At 39.0% G+C, this 23,229-nt stretch overlaps 1 protein-coding gene across 1 annotated transcript; it reads right to left on the bottom strand.

The window, feature by feature from the left end:
• Window positions 1-2,265: 2,265 nt before the first annotated feature.
• Window positions 2,266-14,680, bottom strand: MPHOSPH6 (M-phase phosphoprotein 6). The gene is made up of 5 exons (XM_020992699.1): window positions 14,530-14,680; window positions 9,878-9,990; window positions 9,454-9,544; window positions 3,689-3,783; window positions 2,266-3,016 (listed from the first exon to the last, which is right to left on the bottom strand). The coding sequence occupies exons 1-5, from the start codon at window positions 14,578-14,580 to the stop codon at window positions 2,884-2,886; spliced, it is 483 nt and encodes a 160-aa protein (XP_020848358.1). The 5' UTR covers window positions 14,581-14,680; the 3' UTR covers window positions 2,266-2,883.
• Between the last annotated feature and the right edge of the window lie 8,549 nt (window positions 14,681-23,229).

The raw sequence follows: 23,229 nt of genomic DNA, 5'->3' as shown, positions 1-23,229 counted from the left end.
TTTCGACCCAAGCCTTCTTTCAGCCAAAGGCAAGGTTCATTAAGGATCTGCCATAGTGGCCAGACTCTTAAGAAATCTGAACATTTGTGAGCTATTGACTAGGTTCTTAAGGAATCTGAGCAGTGGCTAGATTGGAATAGTCTGAGCCAGTGGCACCTATATTATAGGGTTGTTGTGAGAATCAAATGAGAGTACGTGGAAAGCACTATAAACCATTCATTGACAAGTGCTTCACTTACACCATCCTTCCAGTCACCCGGATTTGCAGTATTATTGACAGTCTTGACTCACCATTGTTTAGCTCACCCATCCACTTATTTGTCAGATCTTCATATCTACCCCTACACGTCTCTCATATTAGTTCCTTTCTCTCTATCCACATAGCTCCTACTCTTAGGTCCTCATTACTTCTTACTTGGACTTTTCTAATATGTCTTCTAAATGGTTTTCCTTCCTCAAGTCTCTCAACACTGCAGTCCATCCTCTACTCAGCTGTCAAAATGATTTTCCTACAGCCTAGGTCTGACCACGTCACTCCTCTACTTAATAACTCTGGTAGCTCTGTACCTCTGGGATAAAATGTCAACTTACCTGTTTGGCATTTAAAGCCCTTTAGAATGTGCCTCAAACCCTGCCCCTCTCCCTTTCCATGTTTATTCCATACTACCCCCTTGCTCGTACTCTACAGTCTAGACAAACTGGCCTCCCTACTCTAGGCATTTTCGCTGGTTGTCCCCATGCCTGGAATGCTTTTCCTCTTCATCTCCATCTCCTCACCTCCCTTGATTCTTTCACGTTCAAGCTAAAACTGTCTTCTACAAGATGCTAGTGCCTTCCCTCTCTGGATTATCTTCACTTTGTTCTGTATTTATCTTGTTTTTACATAGCTGCTCACATGTTGTCTTTCTCATTAGATTGTGACCTCCTTGAGAGGCAGGGAGTGTTTTTTTCCTTTCTTTGTAACCCCAGCATGTAGTACAGTGATTGACAGACAGTAGGCACTTAAATGTTTTTTGACCAATTCTGTCTCCATTCTTCATGCCTTTCCATGGAGAATCCTCCAATCCTGGAACACACTCCCTGTTTCTCTTTTGCCTCTTGGAATTCCTAAGACTCAGTTAAAGTGCTACCTGCTACATGAACCCCAGATGCTAGTACTCTCCTATGCAGAGTCACCTTACATCCATTTTGTATATGTCTGCACATGCGCATATTGTCTCCCCAGTAGGATATAAGCTTTTTGAGGACAGGGACTCTTTCACTTTGGTCTTTGTATCTACAATGCTGAGTAGTAGGTGCTTAATAAATGTTTGGTTATCTCATTTAATGCTCACAACAATTCTGTGAGGTAGCTACTACAGGGAGGATTAATTTCATTTTGCAGATGAGGAACTAGTCATCTGTGAGGAATCACAGATCCAGACAGATGAGGAATATGAGGCTCCAAGGGATTATGGTACTTGTCCAGGGTCACACAGTGTTGGAGGTGCCACTGCAACCCAGGTCTTCTTCCTGACTGCAAATCCAGTGTTTTTGCTAGCACAGTGGATGCCTAATAAATGTATACTGTACTGATTTGCCACTGTCCTAGGCTGCTTCAGTTAAGCAGCTGTAGCTGCCTTTGAATGTTACTCATAAAGGATTTACCCCTCTGTGGTAGCACTGTTAGAAAACAAGACTAGGCATTCCAGCTCCTGACACGAACTAAGTAACCAGAGCCAAATCACTTTCTGTCTCTAAATTTCAAGTTTCCTCTTGTGTAAAATGGGGACAACACTTGGACAATCTACCTCATAAGGTTGTTGCGATGAAAAATATTTTGCCAACCACAATATAAACTTGTGTTACCACCTCGCATCCAACTATGCTACTACTACTTCTGCCACCTTCTACTGAAGAACCTTTATATACATCATCTCAATTGTTTCTCATAATAGCACCAAGTGAGAAAATTACAAGGAACTTTAAAGATTCCTTATTTGATATTAAATTACCAAACTGAAATATAATTGCCTGAATGTATAAATTACTTCCCCAACTGGAAGTGCTTCCCAAACAGATCTCATTGTACTATATATCACTTATATACTTTATTATAATTTAAAACTGTATTTATCTGTGTTCATATTTTATTTCCCCTACTAGATTGTAAACAACTGGAAGACAAGGACTTGCTCTTAATCATTTTTGTGTTCCCTTTGGTCTAGTACAATAGACTGTACATAGTAAGGTTTAATTTGCTGACTGAAAAAACCAATAAGCACATGAAAGAAAAAAAAATTTATTTCAGGATATACTTCTCCATATTTAGGAGCTACAAACATTCATCGAGATAAATATGCAGAATGCCAGAAGCAGTAATTTCACCTGACAGCAAGTAAATATTTTGCAGAATGAGAGTTATCACGATTCACGATAACATTTCCATCCTGTCCATATGTACACATAAATGAATTCCCTATAAAAGACCTGTGCTATAAAATTTCCCTATCCCCAAATGAATTTATTGGCTTGTCTTAATTAATATTTTAAAATAAAACATAAACATACCAAGAGCAATTTAAATGGTACTGTCATTTTATATCCGAGATTTTGAAATAAATGATCAGGCAGAGGAAACAATCATTCTCTCAACTCAAATGCTTTAGGGAATAACTGCCTATTAAGTTTAACAGATCAAGGCTGAAGACCCCATGGTCAACGACAACCCCTTGGCCAAGGATGTATAACATCCATCACACATCTGTTTCTGGAACAGCATATGTTTCAAAACTTACAAATTTCTTTACAAATAAGTATAATAACATCACTAATTACACAACCAACTCTAATTAAAAATAGTCTCAAAATGTACCAGAGATCTTCCTGCATATTTTGCTTAATCTACTCCTGAGGCTTTAAAAATGTCTTCTTAGCTTTAACTGGTTTTATGTTACCATTTTCATCTTCATCATACTGTGCTCGATCTCTCTTTTTAGCAAACTTCTTTCCAATTGTGCCCACCAAACTTTCATACCTACAAAGAAATTATAATCGCAAATTCAGTTTCCATTATAAGGAGTGTGAATTAAGGTTTGTCAATAATCCCAAGTGGTATTTGTAACACAAAACTATTGAGCACAATCAAAACCACTACTAGGAGAAGCTTAGAACATGCAGTGGAGACTTGGAGTCAGCTGAACTGTGCAAACCTAGGACAAAATATTTAAATTCATGTCAGGAAATCACTATGCTACTTTTTATATTTTCCTATTAAACTAAAGGAATGAGCTATGTTTTAATCACCATGTTATCAAGAAGCACTAGGACTGGGGCAGCTAGGTGGTGCAGTGGATAGAGCACCGGCCCTGGATTCAGGAGGACCTGAGTTCAAATCCGGCCTCAGACACATAACACTTACTGGCTGTGTGACCCTGGGCAAGTCACTTAAACCCATTGCCTAGCAAAAACAAAAACAAATAAAGAAGTACTAGGACTGGCCACCCTGGGTGAACAACTTAAGGCTAGGATTAAAAAAGAATGCTGACTCAAATAATGCATTCTCAGTGTCATCATCCCGTTCCGCTCCTGCTCCCCTTCCCCTCAATCTCCCAACTTTGAGGGAGAACTACTGGTAGAAACACCAGTGTAAGCTGGAGTACACATGGTACCCTTTTTATAAGGCTTTCACAAAGCATAGGCTAGTCACCTTCTGGCCATTTCTTCATCAGACACATCAACCTCCATTGTTACATCTTCAACATCTTCCTCTTTGTGTTTGGCATTCATTTGGACCATTAATTTCTTAAAAAGAAACAGAGCATTAGAGCTGGTCCAGCTCTGGCTTTATGCAGGACTGCTTCCTTCCTGGCAAAAAAGGAGAGTGAGGAGAGCAGGAAAATGCAGGAGAGAAATCAAGTTGCAAACTACTTTTCTTAACTTTTAAAGGATTAGAGTAAATGTCAACTTCTAGCACTCTGCTACCTAACAGTTCTTAGAAAACAAAAAACAAAAAACAAACAAAAAACCCAAGCCAAAATAATAGGTCCTAAATATGTCATGCTACTAGAAATTAACAAACATAGGCAAGGATTTTCTCCTTATTTTTAAGGATCATGTGATTGCCTTAGCTCCTTTCTTATCATCAGTAAGTAAGAATAAAGTAAATTACTTAATATCACAAAGCAAAATCAAGCCTACCTCAAAGGAAACATTTTCAAATTGTAGTTTGGATAGCCATACATGGTTTTAATAGGAAGGTCAGTGGCTGCTTGAGACATACAAACTATACATAGATTGGGTTCTCTGGTTTGGTAGATGTGGGGGAATTAGAACGGGACAGAGTGATCAACTCCAATCGCATGAAACTGGTTTAGCGCCAGTTCTGAAGATGACAGTATCTATGATTGTTAAAGCACGTAAAATGTGTGTGTTAGGGACTCTGCAATTCCAAATGCAGTTAAGTAACTTCATCATGACTCACATGTTCTTTGATCCCAGCAAGAGTCCTGGGTATGCAGAAGACAATTTCAATCTACATACTACACACTGTGCAAACTAAGGAAATCGTAGAATCACAAATTATTAACAATTAGGAAGGACCTTAGAAATTATCTAGTCTAATCCCCTGATTTTACTAAGCAAGTTTGAATTAGTGGGGCAACAGAGGTCTACATATGTTAAGATTGCAGTTAATAGCACAGATGGGCTAGGGAATGCAGGACTTATGATTTCTAGGCCAGTGCCTTTTCTTTTCACAAGAAGCTTAAAAAATAAAAGTTATAGCCTGTAGAGTTGGGAAGGGATGTAAGAGAGCATATAATCTCTTCTGCTCCTCTGCAATTATGTGGAAAAGGAAGGGTGAAATTACTTGCTGAAGCCCACATATGTAATAACAACATAGTTAAAAGTGAAACCCAGGTTTTCTGACTATGAATATGTAACTCTTGTCACTATCACACACTATTTCTTTGTACAACCTCTGGCTACTGGGATTCCAGGGTCAGTTTTGGACTATTGCTGGGCTAGTAATAGTAAGCACTTTGAGTCCAACCAAAGGAAAATACTGTCCCATGAATGTTCAGGAAATCAGTGCTTAAAAAAAAAAAGCCCTTTAGTGAAGTAATGGAGATTATCAGAGAGGACACAGAAGGTTAGATTTTATTTATAAGAAATACATTCTACTTTGGTCACCTGTTTAATGCTGAGATTTTTGCTGGGATAAGAAATAACTTCTCCCTGGTTTTAAGTGATAAAATTTGGTCAAAAAGTTGTTTGAAAGATATTCTAGGGGGCAGCTAGGTGGTGTAGTGGCTACAGCACAGGCCCTGGAGTCAGGAGGACCTGAGTTCAAATCTGACCTCAGACCAAACACTTGACACTTACTAGCTGTGTGACCCTGGGCAAGTCACTTAACCCCATTGCCTAGGCCCCCCCCAAAAAAAAAAGATATTCTAAAGAAGATTATTTTATTTTGAATAAATCTCTATGCCTAAATCAGTTTGTTTTTCTGTTCAATCTATGCAGTACTGTCCCCAGACTACTCTTATTGAATACATTTTAGTCTTCTGGACACCTAGCTATTCTATTACTTATAAACCACACTCACAGCAATTGTAAAAAAATCAAGACATTGTAAACCATCAATAACACTTTTTAAATGATAAAAAATGGACAATAAGGAAGCCTGGAATTATAAAGTATTGGGCTTGCGTCCAAGAAGGCCTAGGTTCAGATTCTACCTGATACTCAGTGGCTATGTGTCACTGGAAAAGTCACTCACCCTCTAAGTACCTCAAGGAACTATCTTCTGGTTACCTGAGTTATTAGATTAAATGTGGTCTGTAATGTTAACAGCTTCCCACGTAGAGTTTCCTATGCAGATGAAATCACTGTGTGTTACTATAAAACATGGCCAAGGAGGTTTGTACTGATTGCAAATTTTACTACAATAAGTCCATTTGGTTTATGATGCCATTTTTCCCTCTCAAAACACAAGGATCCTTAACTTCTACCTGAATTTCAGGTTTTCTCAAAATCCACTTAAAGTTACTTACGATGTATCTACCTGAAAGCTTTTCAGATTCAGATTCATAGTACTTTAACTAAAAGAGCCTTAGAGATCATCCTCATGTCAAGGACGAGAAAACTTAGGCCCAAAGAAATTAAGTGGTCACAGTTAGTAGCAGAGCAAAGGCAGGACCTAGCGACTCCTGACTTCCAGTCCAGTGGTCTTTCCACTGTATTTGTTGGCTACTAATGTATTTGAGGATCGATGACTGAACCACAGAACAAATGTAGGTTGTATTGTGGTACCTGTGGTGCAGTGGATAGGGCTCCAGGCCTGGAATCAAGAAGACCTGAGTTCCAATACAGTGTCAGATAATTTTTAGCTGTAGACATTTGGCAAATCTTTGCCTCAGACTCCTCACCTATAAAGTGGGGATTATAAAAGCACCTACCTCTCAGGGTTGTTGTGAGGATGAAATAAGATATTTTGTACGTTTTTTTGTAAGTATTTTATAAAGCACAGCACCTAGCACACAGAAGGCAGTTAATAAATGCTTGTCCCCTCCAGTCTCCTTGCTGTTACAAACATTGCCAGAATCTGTAAACACTACTGCAAGATGTTTGGTGAAACAAACAACCATGTAGCAGCAACTGAAATCTAACAACTCAGTACAGCCATTACTTTGCAATATGCTTCTAAAGAAAATCTAGATTATAGGTATGTTATGACTAAAGGTAGAAAACCTACATTCTGTGAAACTCTCAAATCTCCATTTGATGTACCTCTAGTTAAGAATCATAGAATTTTAGAGATAAAATAAAAGTGACCACAACACCTTAAGAGTTGGCCATTTAGTACAAATTCCTACCCAGATCCTAAAACTTCTTTGTTCTCTGTTTTTTTCCTCTCCATTTTAAATTGTTTCTCCTACCCAAGCTATACATCTACTAAAACAAATAAATATGTTTACAGATGAAAATCACTATAGTTTTCAAAAGCCTTCTGATACAGAATTTACTTTAGTGGATTTGTGATCTCACTGGTATGGGTGGTCATTCTATTAGTACTGATTATAAGCCATCTGTGCCCTCTCTCTTGGACAGTTGCCCATGTCCTTAATTATTTGCCCAAAACATTGTAAATCTTCCTATAATATTTTAGTATTTCTTGGAGAGCAGTGAAACTCTTACACCATCCATGAAGGTAAATTGTTTCTGTTATGTGACAATGTATGAAATATCAGAATTTACCCTCATTCTGCACCCCCCCCCCACCTTGAGTGAGGCAATTGGGGTTAAGTGACTTGCCCAGAGTCACACAGCTAGTGAGTATTATGTGTCTGAGGCCACATTTGAAATCAGGTCCTCCTGACTCCAGGGCTGGTGCTCTATCCCCTGTACCACCTAGCTGCCCCTCTGCCCCCTTTTAAAAGCCAGAAATGATAAATCACTTTCTAGCAACTACAATTTGGAGAGTTTTTTCCAGATTAATTGAGGCAATGACACAGGAATTATGGGTAGAAAAGATTTTTGTATGAGACCACTACAGAAAAATCTTTTGTACTGTTCACTCAGAGGTTGTCATGATGGCACATTAATATTTCTTAATCAGTCCTGAGTGGATTAGTCCTATCCCATCTAGGACATGGGAATTCTTGGGGTCCTTCCTTCCCTGAGACTGAAAGGGGAGTACAAACCCTGATATTCACCTTTTTCCTAGGGTCTCACTCTTATCAGAAGGGCATAGAAACTTGTCCCAATCTAGTTTTCTAATACTTGGGCTTACATGTGCAGATCCTTGTGTGTGTTTGAAATTGAGGCACACACCAAGTGGTATCAGTTCACAGAATCTTTACTGCATTTTCATGTAATCATGCTACTGATGGCAGCTTTGCTATGTTATGAGTAGATATGGCTCAGAGCCATGACAAAACCCAAAGTTAAGTAGCTCAGTAGCCCAGAAGTCGAAGGATTGTATAATGTAGTTTAGTGAATAGAGCACAAAATGAAAAGACCTAGGGTAGAATCTGCTTAAGACTTTTCTTAACTCTACAATGAAGGTCAAATTACATTACTTCTCTGAACGTATTCATTCATCTGGAAAATGTTGATAATCCCAGGACTTTGTGAGGATCAAACAAGAATGTACAAACAAGTGGTCTCACTTTATAATAAAGTTTATAAAATTTGAAATGTTTCACAAAGATGAGCCATGTATTTGATTGATGTACCTAGTTTGGCAGACCCCAGACTCCAGAGACACTCTGGAAATGGATTCTTGCCTATTTGGATGGTGACACCTCCCAATTCACCCTAGGAAAATACTTATAGAATACTTTGAAGCAAAGTTCTCCTGTTAATGGGGCTTCTTGCAAGTCTAGACCCAAGGCCCTCAAGGGGCTAGCCCAAGATTCCCAACATCCCGATCATAACCCCTGGGTCTTCTGGTGCCTTCTGCAGACTTTTACACAAGCAGGATATGATGGAACTTCTTCATTTCTTAGGGATATCTGATCTTTGCTTGCCTCCCTTTCAGGACTGCTTCTTACCAACTTTCATCTGGTTATGGTTTCTGTTTTTGGGACCCATCTCTTTAAGATGGTTTTTATTTATGATTGGGTTTCTCTCCCAACTCATTTTTTCTGTCTTCCCTTTCTACCTAGCTCCTTGTCTTCTATCATACTGGTTAGTTTGCCAAATTATAAACTCCTTGAAGACAGAAAGAGAGGCAAATTCATCTCTATACTGCTTCCCTTCCCATGACAGGAGTACATAGTAGGCAGTTAGTATTTGCTGAATTAAATGAAACCATTAAAACTCCTCAAACTAAAGGGGAACAAATCTTTACTGCATATACTTACTTTACCACAAACCTGATTCATGAAAATCCAGATGAACAAAACAAATTAGGTAACGATTATTTGTTTAAAGCATGATATAGTAGACAGAGCACTAAATTTGAGTTAGATAAGCTGGCTTCAATTCTGGCTCTGGTAATTATAAATTGTGTGACCTTAAAGACCTCTGGCCTCACTTACCTCATCTGCAAAATAAGGGGACTGGCCAGATGACCTCTAATGTCTCTTCTGGCAATAACCACTCTATGGATTGATAAAAGAATGTGTCATAGGTTGCCTTTAATCCTATGCATAAGAATTTAAATTTAATTTACACAATAATTTAATGGGAAACTTCAGGTACATAAAAGGGAGATATATATCTGTAAAGACCAATGAGAAAATAATTTCAGAACAAATAACATCATTTGAATCAAAATCCTGATATGTTTACAGAAGAGTGGAATTATGAAGTCCCATCTTCAAATGACAACAAGACCAGATGCTATCCTATATACTTTAAGACCTGTTATCTTCCATTAAGGATAAATTATTTAAAAAAAAAATCCATTACTGGTAGAAGTGATTAAATTAGAAAAATCTCAGATTTGGAGTAACTATTAAATACCTCGATTTCTGGATTAAACCCTCTGAATGACATTCTTCCATACAAAAGATCTTCACAAAGCATAAAGCTCTGCTCCTCTATTATGAAACTCCTAAAGGGGGAAATATATTTATATGAATACCATGTCTTTATTATTTGCAATAAAGAGTAGTAAATAAAAGCCAAGAATAAAATGCAAAACTAGTCAATTTTAGGTTCTTAGTAGACACAAGGGAACAGGCAGAGATGACTTAACTAAAGAAAAAAATCGAGTCTGAATATCTACCTCATAAATTTTTTCCCCCGGCAAATAGCATCAAAATGAAGAAAGCAAAAGATTAACAAATCTTCCTAGGCAGTTCATTTGCATTTAATTTACTCTCATTTATAGAAAATTTCTTTTGGATAAATAAGACATCACAGATACAAATTCCAATAAACTTACTCTTTCTCCTTAAGTTCAGGTAAATCCAAGTACCAGTGTTCTTCACTGATTATTTTCTTTTCTTCCTCTTCTAGCTGTTTCTTAGTTTCCGCATCCAACCCCCTTTGCATGAACTGGATTAAAAAACAATATGATCAGTCAAGGAATGAGCTAAAGATAGTTTTAAACTTAAATTAACTTTAATACTTTCATGGATCCATGATTTTATTCCCTCAGTTGGTATGAGACTGAAAGTCATCTTTGTGTGATTCTTAGATGACTGAAATAGCCTCCTAATTTATCTTCCTGTCCCAAGTTTCTCCCTACTCCAAATCCATTCTCTACTCAGATGCCAAAGGGATTTTCCTAAAACAAAGGTCCGACCTTTGTTCCTCCCCTGACTCCCTCAATACCCATGTATTCAATAAGCTCCAGGACTCCATTACTCTCTGGCATTTAAAGCCATTTACAGCCTGGCCACATTTTATCTTTCGAGTCTTTTTACACTGCACCCCACTCCACAAACTGCATGTTCTATTTACACTGGCCTACTTGCTGTTCCTCACACCTGACATTCCACGTGCACTGGTTATCCCGGTAGGCACAGAATGCTCTCAGTCTTCATTTTCAATGCCTCAGTTCCCACACACCTGGAAGCTTCTACTCAAATCCAACATTCATGCCCTCCCCCCACCCCACTTCATTCCTCCTTCTGAGATAATTTTCCAGTTACATTGTATATGTCTAATACGTACACAGTTACTTGCTTCTTGTCTCCCCCATTAGAATGTGAGCTCCTTGAGGATGAGAACTGTTTTTGACTTTAAGTTCTTATCCTTAGCATAGCAGTTGGCACATAGTAAATATTTAATAAATGCTTATTGACTCAGAGAATTTGCTAAACAATTTGGAGTTCTTTTTCTTGGGTGTTCATCTATTGTCTCTTATCACTATATGACTGGTCCATCTCTTTTCCAATCATACATACATTTCCTGCATAACATCCCTTACTCCTTTTAAGCAGAGGTCATTATTAGAAATATGAGCATAGCTTGGATATACTGCAGGTTCAGTTCCAGATCACCACCAACAAAGCAAGTCATGTGAATTTTTTGGTTTCCCAGTACATATAAAAGTTATGTTTACACTAAACTGTAGTCAATTAAGTATGCAATAGTATTTTGTCTAAAAAAACAATGTATATACCTTAATTAAAAAATACTTCATTCCTAAAAAAAATGCTAACCATAACCTGAGCTTTCAGCAAGTAGTAATCTTTTTGCTTGCAGAGGGTCTTGCCTTGATGTTGATGGCTACTAACTGACTGGGGTGGTGGTTGCTGAAGGCTAGGGTGGCTGTGGCAATTTCTTAAAATAAGTTAACCGTGAAGGTTGCCACATAGATTGACTCTTCCTTTCCCTTGAACACTTAGGATTATTAATTGGCCTAATTTCAATATTGTGATTCAGGGAATAGGGAGGCCCAAGGAGAGGCAAAGATAAGGAACAGCTGGTCAATGGAGCAGTCAGAACACACATGTGATATTTATCAATTCAGTTCACTGTCTTACATGTGGTTTGGTGGCACCCCAAAACAATTATAATAGTTATCATCAAAGATTACTGATCACACCCAGCAATAGCACTTCTATGGCTGTATGCCAAAGAGATCATAAAAATGGGAAAAGGACCCACATGTACAAAAATATTTATAGCAGCTCTTTCTGTGATGGCAAAGAATTGGAAATTGAATGGATGACCATCAACTGGGGAATGGCTGAAAAAGTTGTGGTATATGAATATAATGGAATACTACTGTGGCATAAAAAATGAAGAGCAAGCAGGCTTTGAAAAACCTGGAAAGATTTGTATGGACTGATGCTGAGTGAAGTGAGCAGAACCAGGAGAACATTGTACATAGTAACAGCCATGTTGTGCGATGACTAACTTTGACACACTTAGCTCTTCTCAACAATGCAGGGATTTAAGACATCTCCAAAAGTCTCACGATGGAAAATGCTATTCACATCCAGAGAAAGAACTATGGAGTTGGAATGCAGATCAAAGCATACTATTTGCTCTTTTTTTCTTCTGTTTTGTTTTGTTTCCTCTTTCTTGTGGTTCCTCCTATTGGCTCTAATTCTTCCTTACAACATGATTAATGTGAAAATATGTTTAATAGGAATGTATATGTAGAGACCATATCAAATTGCACTGTTTTGGGGAGGGAGGGGGGAGGAAAATTTAAAACTCAAAAGCTTATGGAAGTGATTGCTGAAAACTAAAAACAAATAAATTTTTAAAAAAGAAAAAAAGATTACTGATCACCATAACATATATTAAAATAACAAAGTTTGAAATATTGAAAGAATTTCCAAAATGTGATACAGAGACATGATGTGAACACATGCTGTTGGAAAAATGGCACCAAGTGACTTGTTCGATGCAGGGTTGCCACAAACTTCCAATTTATAAAAAATGCAATATCTGAGTAGTGCAATAAAGGGAAGTGCAAGAAAATGAGTTATGCCATTTTCACTTAACTTGTGTCTATCCACTCCCCTTTGTATTAACTGCAACTCTGATTCCATGGAGATAATATTATAAGATTTGCAAACATAGAGTTTTGATGGGAGAAGACTAATGTTAAAAGATAAGTGTGTGTCTAGGAGTTCAGAATCATAAAAGCACTGCAAAAAATCTTGAGTATAATCCACCCCACTCTTCCTATTCACTTCTGGGATCAATTCATTGCCCATCTGCAATGCCTATGGCAAATATAAGTACTGATGTCAATAGATAGGCATCCAACTATTCATATTATGGTCTGGACAATAGGCACTTGACATTCATTTGTATTTTCCTGAATAAACTGATAGTCCCACCTCTTTTAACTAATCATGAGGTTCTTAAGGTTCTGGGGCTCAATGCAACCAGTGTATCACCTGAAAATGGAAGTATCTGAAAAATCTCATCATCTATAGAGAATCTCCAATTTCAACTAGTTTTATGTCTCACTTGACAATAATCAGAAGATCACTGAATAATTATCTCTGTGATTGCATATACTAAGGAATCTTATATGATCTTAAAATATACAGGAGAGATTCCTTAATGAAGGAGAGTCTTTGTGAAGAGGAATTTGTCTTTTCTACACCTTTTGGTCAATTGAGTGGTTGTAGATATGGATTTCTATAGAAAAATTTAAAAAACTTGTCTGTTTTCTTTACACATTTTCATCAAGGCTATCATCAATGCACTTGGAGATCATGATTACTTATAAGACTGAGATGGATGTATACAAGGTTATTAAAAGCTGATTTGATAATAAATATAATACACTTTAAAATATTCAATTCCATTTTATGGCCAAATGAAAAGAGGGAATAAAAAAAAGACACAAAGACAGGTGAGAGATACAATGAGTGAGGAGAGATAAACAAAAAGGCCTAGAATTCTCTTCCTTTCTCTCTGGAGCCTCTAATGGTTACAAATTACTCCTTAGACAAATTAAAACTCTGTCGTGGATTTCAAAAGTAAACAATTATTACCTTGGTGCTGATCCCCTAATTTCTATCTTCAACCTCAATTTTTTTCTCATGAATTTCCTGACCATTTCCTAACATCTTTGGAAAATCTCTAATAGTCAAATGTCTTTGCAAGCACCTCAAACTTAAAAACAAGATTCATCTACCGCTACCATTCTCCATTCACATCCATCTCTTTTTGTCAATGATATCTCCAGTTTTCTTTGTTACTAAACCTCAGCATCAACTTTAATTCACTTCTTGTCTGGATTCTTTTTTTTTCTTTAAATTTCTTAGCAGTTCTCTCTTCTTCCAGCCTTTCCTCCTCCAATTCAGTTTGAATCTTCATTCACTCATCTATTCCACAATCTTTTATAAGTCTACTATGTGCTAGGCACTGTTCTGGGTGCTACTGGGGATAAAAAGAAAAAATGAAATTCTTTCCCACCTAATCTCTGCTTCCTGGCTTTTCTAACTTCCCTCAAGTCCCAGCTGAAATCCCACCTTCTACTACAGGAAGTCAATCCCCCTTGATTTTAGTGTCTTTCCTCTATTATTTTCAATTTATCCTCTATATAGCATTTGTGCATAGTTGTTTTGAGTGTTGTGTCTTCCATTAGACAGTGAGGTTCTTGAGGGCAGGGATATTATACATACATATATATATGTATATATATCTATATCTATATTTATATCTTTAACCCTAGGACCTTAGCTCAGTGCCTGACTTAATAGGCGCTTAATAAATATTTTATTGACTGGCTAACCCAAAAAAAAAAAAGGCCTCTGCTCTCAAGAAGCTTACATTCTACTAGATGCAAAAGAAAAAAATTCTAGAGGTGTAAGTAAACAGGAAATATATACAAAGTCATCACAGAGTGACATGGAAGTGGCCCTGATAGCCTCTGAACGTTCATTTCTGGAATTTCTGACCACGTGACCTTCAAAGGCTTTTTTTCTATCGCTCGGACAATAAAGTCCAGCCCTCTAAGTCTGGCATTCAAAGCCCTCCATGGTCTGGCCCCAGTTTTCCTCCCACCCCAGACCGCGGCCTCGAGACTAGCCTCGGGGCCTCGCCCCTCTCCGCTCCTGCAGCCTCAGCCTCCCTCGGGGACCCCGAACTATCTCCCGCTGCGACGTCTCGTACCTTCATCCGCATCAGATTCTTTGACAGCTTGGGTTTAGACGTGGCCGCCATGGCGCCTCCACCAGCTTCTCCCTTAAACTACACGCGAAAGCTTGGAGAGAAACTCTGTCCGCGTCGCTCCTGCTTACGTCACCCTCCCGCGCCGGTGGTCTCCAGGGCGGGGTGGGGGTGGGTACCAGTGCGAGAGGCCTTCTCTGAAGTCTTTGATGCGCTTGCGCAGACTGCATAGTGGAAGCGAGGTTCTAGTTGTCAGTCTTGTTCGCAGGTGCTGCTGAGCAGAGTCTGGTTTGAGCGCCTTGCCTCGCTGCGCACATGGGGCTGGGTCCCCTTGACACCTGGTCCTTCTCCAGCACCTGTGTGCGCCCGGGCTCGCACCTTCGCCAGGTCCTCCTTCGCTTCCCTTGAGTTCCAGGGGCCATTTCTGTAGGGAAAAAGACCCCGATGCGCGTATCAGGTCACCCTCCCGCTCTGATTGCAAACCTCGGAGAGGGTGGCAAGGATACCCAAGCCTTGCGGAGGAGAAGAAAGAGAAAGAGCTACCGTTAATTACGTAGCTTAAGCTGAAAGGGTTTTAGCAGTCCTCTAGCCCAACTCCCTCATTTAAAAGATGAACAAATTGAGACCCAGAGAGGTTAAGTAATCTACTTGGGATTAGTCAGGATTTCAACCCAGGTTCTTTGACTCCAAAGTCAGGGGTGTTTTCCATCTAATTTAGGGTCTGTTTTGGTCTTACGTGAAGTCAAGACTGGAAGGGATTTTAGCAACCATTTCAGAGGGGAAACTGAATTAGAAAGGGGAAGTGACTTGCCCAGGGTAATAACATGCTGGATCTTGAGTCGAAGAACTTGGGAGAAGATCCAGAGAGAAGTAACTTTGTCCAAGGTCACACAGTTCGTAAATGATTCCAATCCAGGTTCTCTGACTCCAAAGCCAATGCTTTTTTCTATTGACCAGTGTTCCTTAGGGCTATTGCTTCCTTTGTAGGTATGTCTTGGGTACTGTAGGAAATATCACCCTGGGTCTGATGCCATAGTCCATTTAGTAGTCCACCTTTCCAACAGGCACCAAGGGACATGCTATGTGAGGGCCTGATTGTGCACTCTAAAAGTCACTTGTATACCCCCAGCTTCTCTTACTATCTATTTTGGTGTTGTCATTCATCACTTTTGAATTTGTTTTTTCCCCTTCTTGTACCACCTCTTGGTAGAATGAAATCCTCTCGCAATTTTTTGACTTTATCAGTCTTTTCAACTACCTTCCTTTCTGTCATTCTCCCCATGTTCTTCTGTTTGCCTTTCCTGATGTCTTTAACTCGATAAAGTATGGAAATGTAATGTAAATTTTAAATGTTTGCTTTATTAGAACAAGTGTAAATTTTATTTATTTACCCTAATAGAATAATTTTATGTTATTAAACTGAAAACTGTTTCCTCTAATACAAAGTAAAATTGAGGTTTTAAAATTTTAGGGGTTTTTTTGGGGGGGAGTTAATGGACATCAGTTTGAAAATGATCCCCACCCCCTGCTACGTGGTTATTTAGAATTTTAAAAATACATATATCTCACTGTGTGACAAACAACAACATTCTACTAGATGCAAAAGAAAAAAACAAAACAAAACAAAAGTTGATCAGGGAGCCCATGATTAGTTTCATGGGTCTTCCAATAAGATTACAGATGTGGATTTTTGTTGGAAGAGTTAGCTTCCGTGGAAACTACTTCTACCTTAGACCCTTGCTGAGGAGATACAGGGAGCTCCTTTAATTGGTTCCTCGTGATTTTGGCTGCCTCCAAGAGGATTGGCAACTTAGAGTCAAAGGGGACAAACTCTTGTTGAAAGAGTTCCCTATTCCCTGTGGTATATAAAAATGAACTGTGAAACAGCTTCCCCCTTTTTTCTATTCCTAGACTTTATCTTCTTTAGGTTTCCAGACCAGGGTGCAGCAAGGATAGTAGGGAAGGGATTTTCTTCTAGCTCCTCAAGCAGAAAATGGAGGTGTAGGATAAAGCACATGGTGAGTGGCCTGTATTTGATTAGGTGAGTTTGATGTGGTTTAAGGGTGCAGGAACCCCAAAACTATCAAGGCACAGGGCAGAGTCATATGGATTTAATTCTCAGACTCAAGCAGTCTTCTAGTCAAGTGGCAAAAAGTTTATTGTAATGCTAATATAGCAGGCAGAGCACCTTAGGGAACTTACAGTTTAATGGGGGTGATACTAAAACTTATAGAGGAAAAACTTAGTGCGTTGTGTGCCAAGTATGCTAATTAGGTGGTGAACATACAGTTTCTGTACCTTGAGCAGAGACATCATTCAGCTCTGGAAACCCTGGGTGGAGGGGGAACTTCTAAGGGGTGTGTGTTTGGTCTATAGCAAGATAATCTCAGGAGTTGATGTCTATAGCTTGATTGTATATGGTAACTGTAGCAATCAGTACATGATACTTCTGCTGGTACAAGATAGTCCTGTTCATACAAGCGAAATTCTACAGAGGTCAGTTTGTTCCTGTAAAGAGGAGAGATAGTTTGCCTCACTGGGGCCCACTCATGAGTTATTGCCAGAGACAGGGTCTTTGAGCTGGGGAGAAATATGGTCCTAGGGATGAGGGTTCAAACATAAGCAACCCAGGAGTATCTCCAGGTCCTGGCTGCCTTCTCTTAGCTTTCTGTTTCCTTGAGCACAGGTCAGAGACTAGTAATGCTGTGAAGAGACATTTATAGCCTTGGAGAGTGTGTCATGGGCAATTCTGGGTTTGAGAGCTCCCAAGTTCTTGAGTCTGCAAGAGATTGAAGTTCCTTAGTTTGAGCTTTGGACATTGGCTTCCAAGAGGGAAAAGATTTTAGAACTGTATATAATTTTGGAGAAGGAAAATGATAGTACTGTACCTGGAGGAATGAAGGCACATTCTTAAGAGGTAGAGCAGTAGATAAGGTTCGTGCTAATCCTCCAAGATATTGTTGTGAGCTATTCAGAAGGTGCAAGTACAAGTGGATGAGCAGTGTTTGTTTCCCAGTCCCATAAAATGACTCACTTTGGGGATGCATAGGGAGTGAGAGGACTCTTAAGGATTCTAATGGGATATGAGAGAAATGATTATTAACAACCAATGATTTGGGAAGATCCAGAGTTCCCCCTTTTTCTGTAGTCCTCATTTCAAAGTTCAGTCTGTGGAAGGACATTTACTGATAATGCCATTGAATTCTGTCTTCTCAATTTTGGTCAGATATCACCCAAATTTAATCGAAGGTGGGAAAACCCATTGTGTTTTACTCTGGTTTGGGTGAGGATAAATTCCTTGATTAATTGCCCTAGGCTGGGAAGTGGCCTGAGTGTAGAGATGGTCTCTTTGTACAGTAGTGACATAATATCTCTATCTTAGCTCCTCATTGGAGTGAGCCCACTTCTCATTGTAATATTCATTGTCTCATTAATTGTGATTGCCATCCCCAGGAACACCCACCCTTCCAAGGGCAAATAAACTATTAGCCCACTGTCATAAGGCACTTAACCCCATTGCCTAGCCAAAAAAACAAAAACAAAGAGCAAACAAACAAAAAAAGATAGCCCAAGACTGGGAGTGGTCTGGTATAGCTAGGGGTGGTCTGAGTAGAGATAATTTCTCTGTACAAGGGTCATTCTTAGCCTCATTGACTCAAAGGGTATATAAACTGTGAGCCCACCACCATGATGGTCTTTGGTCTAAGAGAGATAGTCAAATGACCATTCTTTTATTAATAACCTGCTGGCTTTATTAATAAAATGATTAAATTATCCAGAAACTATGTCTCTTAAACCTTTTCAAATGTTATACTTTGTAGTTGATTTGAGTATTTATAATACTGAGAATAATTTAGTTGTTCACATTTATTCTTCAAACAATACTGTTGCTACCATATACAACATTCTCTTGGTTCTGCTCCTTTTACTCTTCATAAATAATGAGTTCTTTTTCCCAAAATTTGGATCTTTGGGTTTAACAAACACTACATTGTTTTGTCATTTACTACTGTGCATTGTGTACCTAATCTGTTCCTCTGATCCACCATTCTATTTCTTAGCCAGTTCTAGATTGGTTTTGTGATCACCACTTTGTAATAAAAATGCTAGGCCACTTTCCTTCGCATTTTCTTTTTCATTGATTTCCCTTGGTATTCTTGACCCTTTGTTTTTCCAGATGAATTTTGTTATTTTTTCTAGCTCTATGAAATCATTTTTGGTAGTTTGATTGGTATGGCATTGAATCAGTAAATTAATTTAGGTAGAATTGTAATTTTTATCATATTGGGTCAGTCTACCCATGAGAATATTTCTCCAGTTGTTTATATATTTCTTTATTTGTGTGATAAGTGTTTTACAATTGTGTTCATATAGTTCCTGGATTTGTCTTGGCAGGTAGATTCTCAAGTATTTCATATTGTCTGCAGTTATTTTAAATGGAATTTCTCTTTCTATCTCTTCCTGCTGGGTTTTGTGGTAACATATAGAAATGCTGAAGATTTATGTGGGTTTGATGGGTGATAGGACCTGGACCTCTAAAAGGAAAAGACCATGTCTCTGAAAGCAACCAAACCCCTGAACTTTCCTTCACCAGCAGTTGGCCTGAGGCATCTGGCCCATCCCAGCCTCCTTAGATATTCAATAATCCTGTTAACTGTCCTTTCATTGTGGCTCTATGACCCAGCTACCCAGCTCTGACCTCTTAATTCCTTTCACTGTCTTCACCTGACCCGGCCCAGGATATTTACCACTCCTTAGTCCTATCCAGCTCTTCTCACAGTCTTTTCTTGTATATAAAGTACCGATTTTACCCTCATTAAATTGCTCAGATTCACTTGGAATCTAGCCTGCTTTTATTGGCCTCACAAATAAACCTCACTACTTTGATTGAAAGAAGGCTTGAGTGGTTGAATTCTTTTGAAGTAGACCCCCTGTACCTTGCACTTTGGGGTTCCTAGCATCCTAACCGCAACAGGTTTATTTTATGTCCTGCAACTTTGCTAAAGTTGTTAATTCTCTAAGATTCTCTTAAATATAGCGTCATAACATCTGCAAAGAGTGATAATTTTTTCCCCCTCATTCACCTGATCTCTTGATTCTGTTCTTTTCTATTTCAGCAGGCACTAAGGTTCAGGCTCTCATCATCTCTCCTTTGAGCTTTTTGTTAATATGAACAGCACAACAATGAATTTTATTTTATAAGTGGGACATTTCTTTCTGACATTATGCACTTTGGGATTATAAACCCAATTGTGGGATCCCTGGGTCAAACACATGAAGAATTAAGTGACTTGGAGTTTTTTAGAATGAAAACTTTTTCTGTTGCTAGAAAAAGCTAGGGCTTTCATTATGGCAAAAACAGTGAAAGTATTGGGGAGAGTAGGGAATGCTGGGAAACTGAAATGTTAATTAGTTCCTACAGACCAATGCTAATTAGTCCCCTGTAGAACTGCCCTAGGGGCCTTCTCTGTTATTAGAGGCTCTGGCCTTGGCTTGGATCTCAGCTTGGGCATGGGGAGGGCTGCAGCTAAAAAGTCTTGAATTCTACATCTAAGAATACAGAGGATTTCAAGTAGATATTTCTCACCAAAATAAAACTTCCTAAAGTATATTTTTCTTGTCTCAAGCAAATATAGCTTGCTATATTAGAGTTCAGCCTTGTTTTCAGAAGAATATGCTATGCATTTAAAAAAAATGAACAGTGGGCAGTCATTGTAGAAAAAACCTCAAGTATAAATAACCAGTTTATTGCCAGACTTCTCAGATTAAGTGATTCCACGTTGCCATTCAATGTCCCATTAGTTGTTCCCCAGTAGTTTAGTGAAACAGTCTTGCAAAGATCTCCAATAATCTCCCAATTGCCAACTCTAATAACCGTTTTATCAGCCTCACCCTCTTAGAAATCTTTGCAGTATTTTATTCTAATAAGTACCCACTGCTTTTTGAAACTCTTTCCTCCTAATATCTGGAGTCAGAGGGCCTGAATTCAAATCTTGACTGCCATTTATACGGGTGATATCTCAGACAAGTCATTAACCTTTCTGAGCCTCAGTTTCCTCTTGTGTAAAATGAGAAGGTTGTATTAGTCTATGAGATCCCTTCATGCTCTAAATCTATGTATAAATTGTATTTCTCTTTAATCTCAATGCTCTTAAATTGAAATGACTCTGTCTCATAGTTTCTGTGAGGAATGCAGTGTGTTGAATTCTGCCTCCAGAGAAAGGAAATGAGTTTTGGAGAGCTCTGTCTGCTTCCAAAGAGAATTTTGGAGGATAAGGACCAGTACTGAAAGAAGTGGACAGCTCTAGCACAATGCCTAGCATATAGTAGGTGCTTCATAAATACTCATTGACTGACTGATGAGGCTAGATCCCTTTCTTAGGAGAGATCTTCCCATACTCAGCTGCATCAGCATCCACCACAATTGAGGAAACAATCATTGTACTGTGTACTACCTTTATTACACTGTGCTAAGTGCTAAGGATACACAAAAAGGCAAAACCAGTTTCTGCTGTTAAGAAGCTTACATTCTATGAGAGAAACAAATTCTAAATTACTAGGGGTATACAAGATGCATACAGAGCAGATGGAAGGTACATTAGAGGAGAAAGCTGTAGCAGCTGGGGAGGATATATAAAGGTCACTTGTAGAAGGTCATATTTGGATTGAACCTTGAAGGAAGCCAGGGATTGTGAGAGCCAGAGGTTAGAAGAGAGAACATTCCAATCATGGGGGATCACCAACACAATGGAAAAGTTAGGGAATGGAGTGTGCTATCCTAGGAACAGCAAGTTATCCCATGTAGCTGGATGGTATGTGGAGAGGTGGAAGTCAAAAGAACACTGGGGAGAGAGGAGGAGGCTAGATTGTTAGGAGCTTTCGATGTCATATAAAGGACTTTATATTTTATCCTGGAGGTAATAGGGATCCACTGGAATGTGTGTGTGTGTGTGTGTGTGTGTGTGTGTGTGTGTGTGATATGATCAGAGCCAAAGTTTAAGAATCTGGTGTGATAAAACACTGAACTTGGTGTCAGGATGGTTTAGATAAACATTAGCTGTGTGATAGAAGCGAGTCATCTGATTTCTCTGGTCCTCAGTTTCTTTTTCTGGGGAGAATAATTCTGTTATTCACCCCAGAAAGCTGGTGTGAGGAATATGCCTTTTAAACTCCAAGGTGCTAATTAGTATTACCTCACTATGATTCAGGTTCATTGGACTATGATTTTGCAAGAGACCCAGGCAGTCTACTTTGAGCTTTTTTTGGGTTTGTTAAATCCAAACCTCTATGCTTCCTTGTAGATACCAGCAGTAAAAATTCATAGAAATCCTATGTAACCTTTAGAGAGGCTGAAAGGTCCTTATCTCAACTCCCACTCATACTGACAGTTTAGGTCCCCAAAAGGCAACTACATCCTCTTCTTGTTATTTGTGGTTCAGTTGTTTTTCAGTCTCCCTGACCCCATTTGGGGTTTTCTTGGCAAAGATACTGGAGTGGTTTGCTATTTTCTTCTCCAGCTCATTTTGCAGATGAGGAAGCTGAGGCAAACAGGATTAAGTGACTTGTCCAGGGTCACACACCATTAAGTGTCTGAAGCCAGATTTGAACTTAGGAAGATGAGTCTTCTTGACTTCAGGTTTGGCATTTTATTGTGTCACTAGTTGCCCAGATCCTCCTGGGGATCTAGTAAATCACAGTCTGAGGGCCACAGGGATGTCTTTCTAATGCTATTAACTTGACCCTCATTCTGGTGTGTCCCTCATGTCAATTGCAAGTGCCAGTAATATTGTCTCACTATTTATTCCATTGATTACTATCCCACTGTTATTTTGACCAGTTGATATTTCCTTTATATCAGTGATAAGCAAGAAACATAAATTGACTTTTACAAAAGGATATTTATTTAACAGACATAGCAAGAACCAAAGTACAAAAATATTCTCCTAAATGGCGTCATTCCCTCCCCTTGAAGAGAATGGACTTAAACTGGAAGTGTTTGCTACAAAACAATTGCCCTAACAAATTCCCTTCCAAATGCCATATCAGTAATGGACAGAATAACTCTCTTGCTTGTAGGATGTGGTGTGTCAGCTGCTAGTTTGAGTCACTGCTGGCATAGAGGCTGGCCAAAGCTACTGGCAAACTCTGCCGGCCCATCCAGGCTTTCAGAGCCAACCCTCTTTCATCTGAGAACAGGAAAGAATAGATACAATGGGGACAAAAGGAGCAGAAGCCCATAGCTGTTCTTGACTCAGTCACTGCCAGGCAAGAGAGAGTACAGTTGGTTAGTTATGTGCACATCCAAGGCTGATTCAGCAGCCAGTCAACTGCCTTTTCTTTGCCTCTCCATATAGAGAAGGGCAATGGTCACAGAACAACTTGCTTTCTGAAGTGGAGAGTCAGGCACCTTCCTTATGTGTCATCACAGATTTCAGTGGGTTCCTTAAGGCCCTACGAGGGCTGGCAGCAGGCTGAGCCCCATGCCCATTGAGTAGGCCCCCTGTTACACCAAAGGAGGATTGTGTGTTCATTTCCAAGACTGTAAGATGGGGCACTGTAAATCTTCATCCCTTTCTGTATTATATTCTCTGTCCTAGGAGAGATGTGACCTGTTACCTTTCTGTAGAACTAGGCAAAAATAACCCAACTAGCCATGATTCCGTAGGGACAGATGTGGACAAGTGGACTATTGTGGTATAGTGA

Source organism: Phascolarctos cinereus, unplaced genomic scaffold, assembly GCF_003287225.1.
Source record: "Phascolarctos cinereus isolate Bilbo 61053 unplaced genomic scaffold, phaCin_HiC Scaffold_2;HRSCAF=192, whole genome shotgun sequence".
Lineage (NCBI taxonomy): Eukaryota > Metazoa > Chordata > Mammalia > Diprotodontia > Phascolarctidae > Phascolarctos > Phascolarctos cinereus.
The sequence above is the reverse complement of the archived record's forward strand: the minus strand, read 5'-3'. Positions and strand labels throughout refer to the sequence as shown.

Coding starts and splice junctions, on each gene's coding strand:
- MPHOSPH6 (XM_020992699.1), bottom strand. CDS start 14,580: ATGGCGGCCACGTCTAAACCCAAGCTGTCAAAGAATCTGATGCGGATG. Junction 9,545..9,877: donor CCTGAACTTAAGGAGAAAGA/GTAAGTTTATTG, acceptor TTCCCCCTTTAG/GAGTTTCATAATAGAGGAGC. Junction 3,017..3,688: donor GATGAAGAAATGGCCAGAAG/GTGACTAGCCTA, acceptor ATTTCTTTGTAG/GTATGAAAGTTTGGTGGGCA.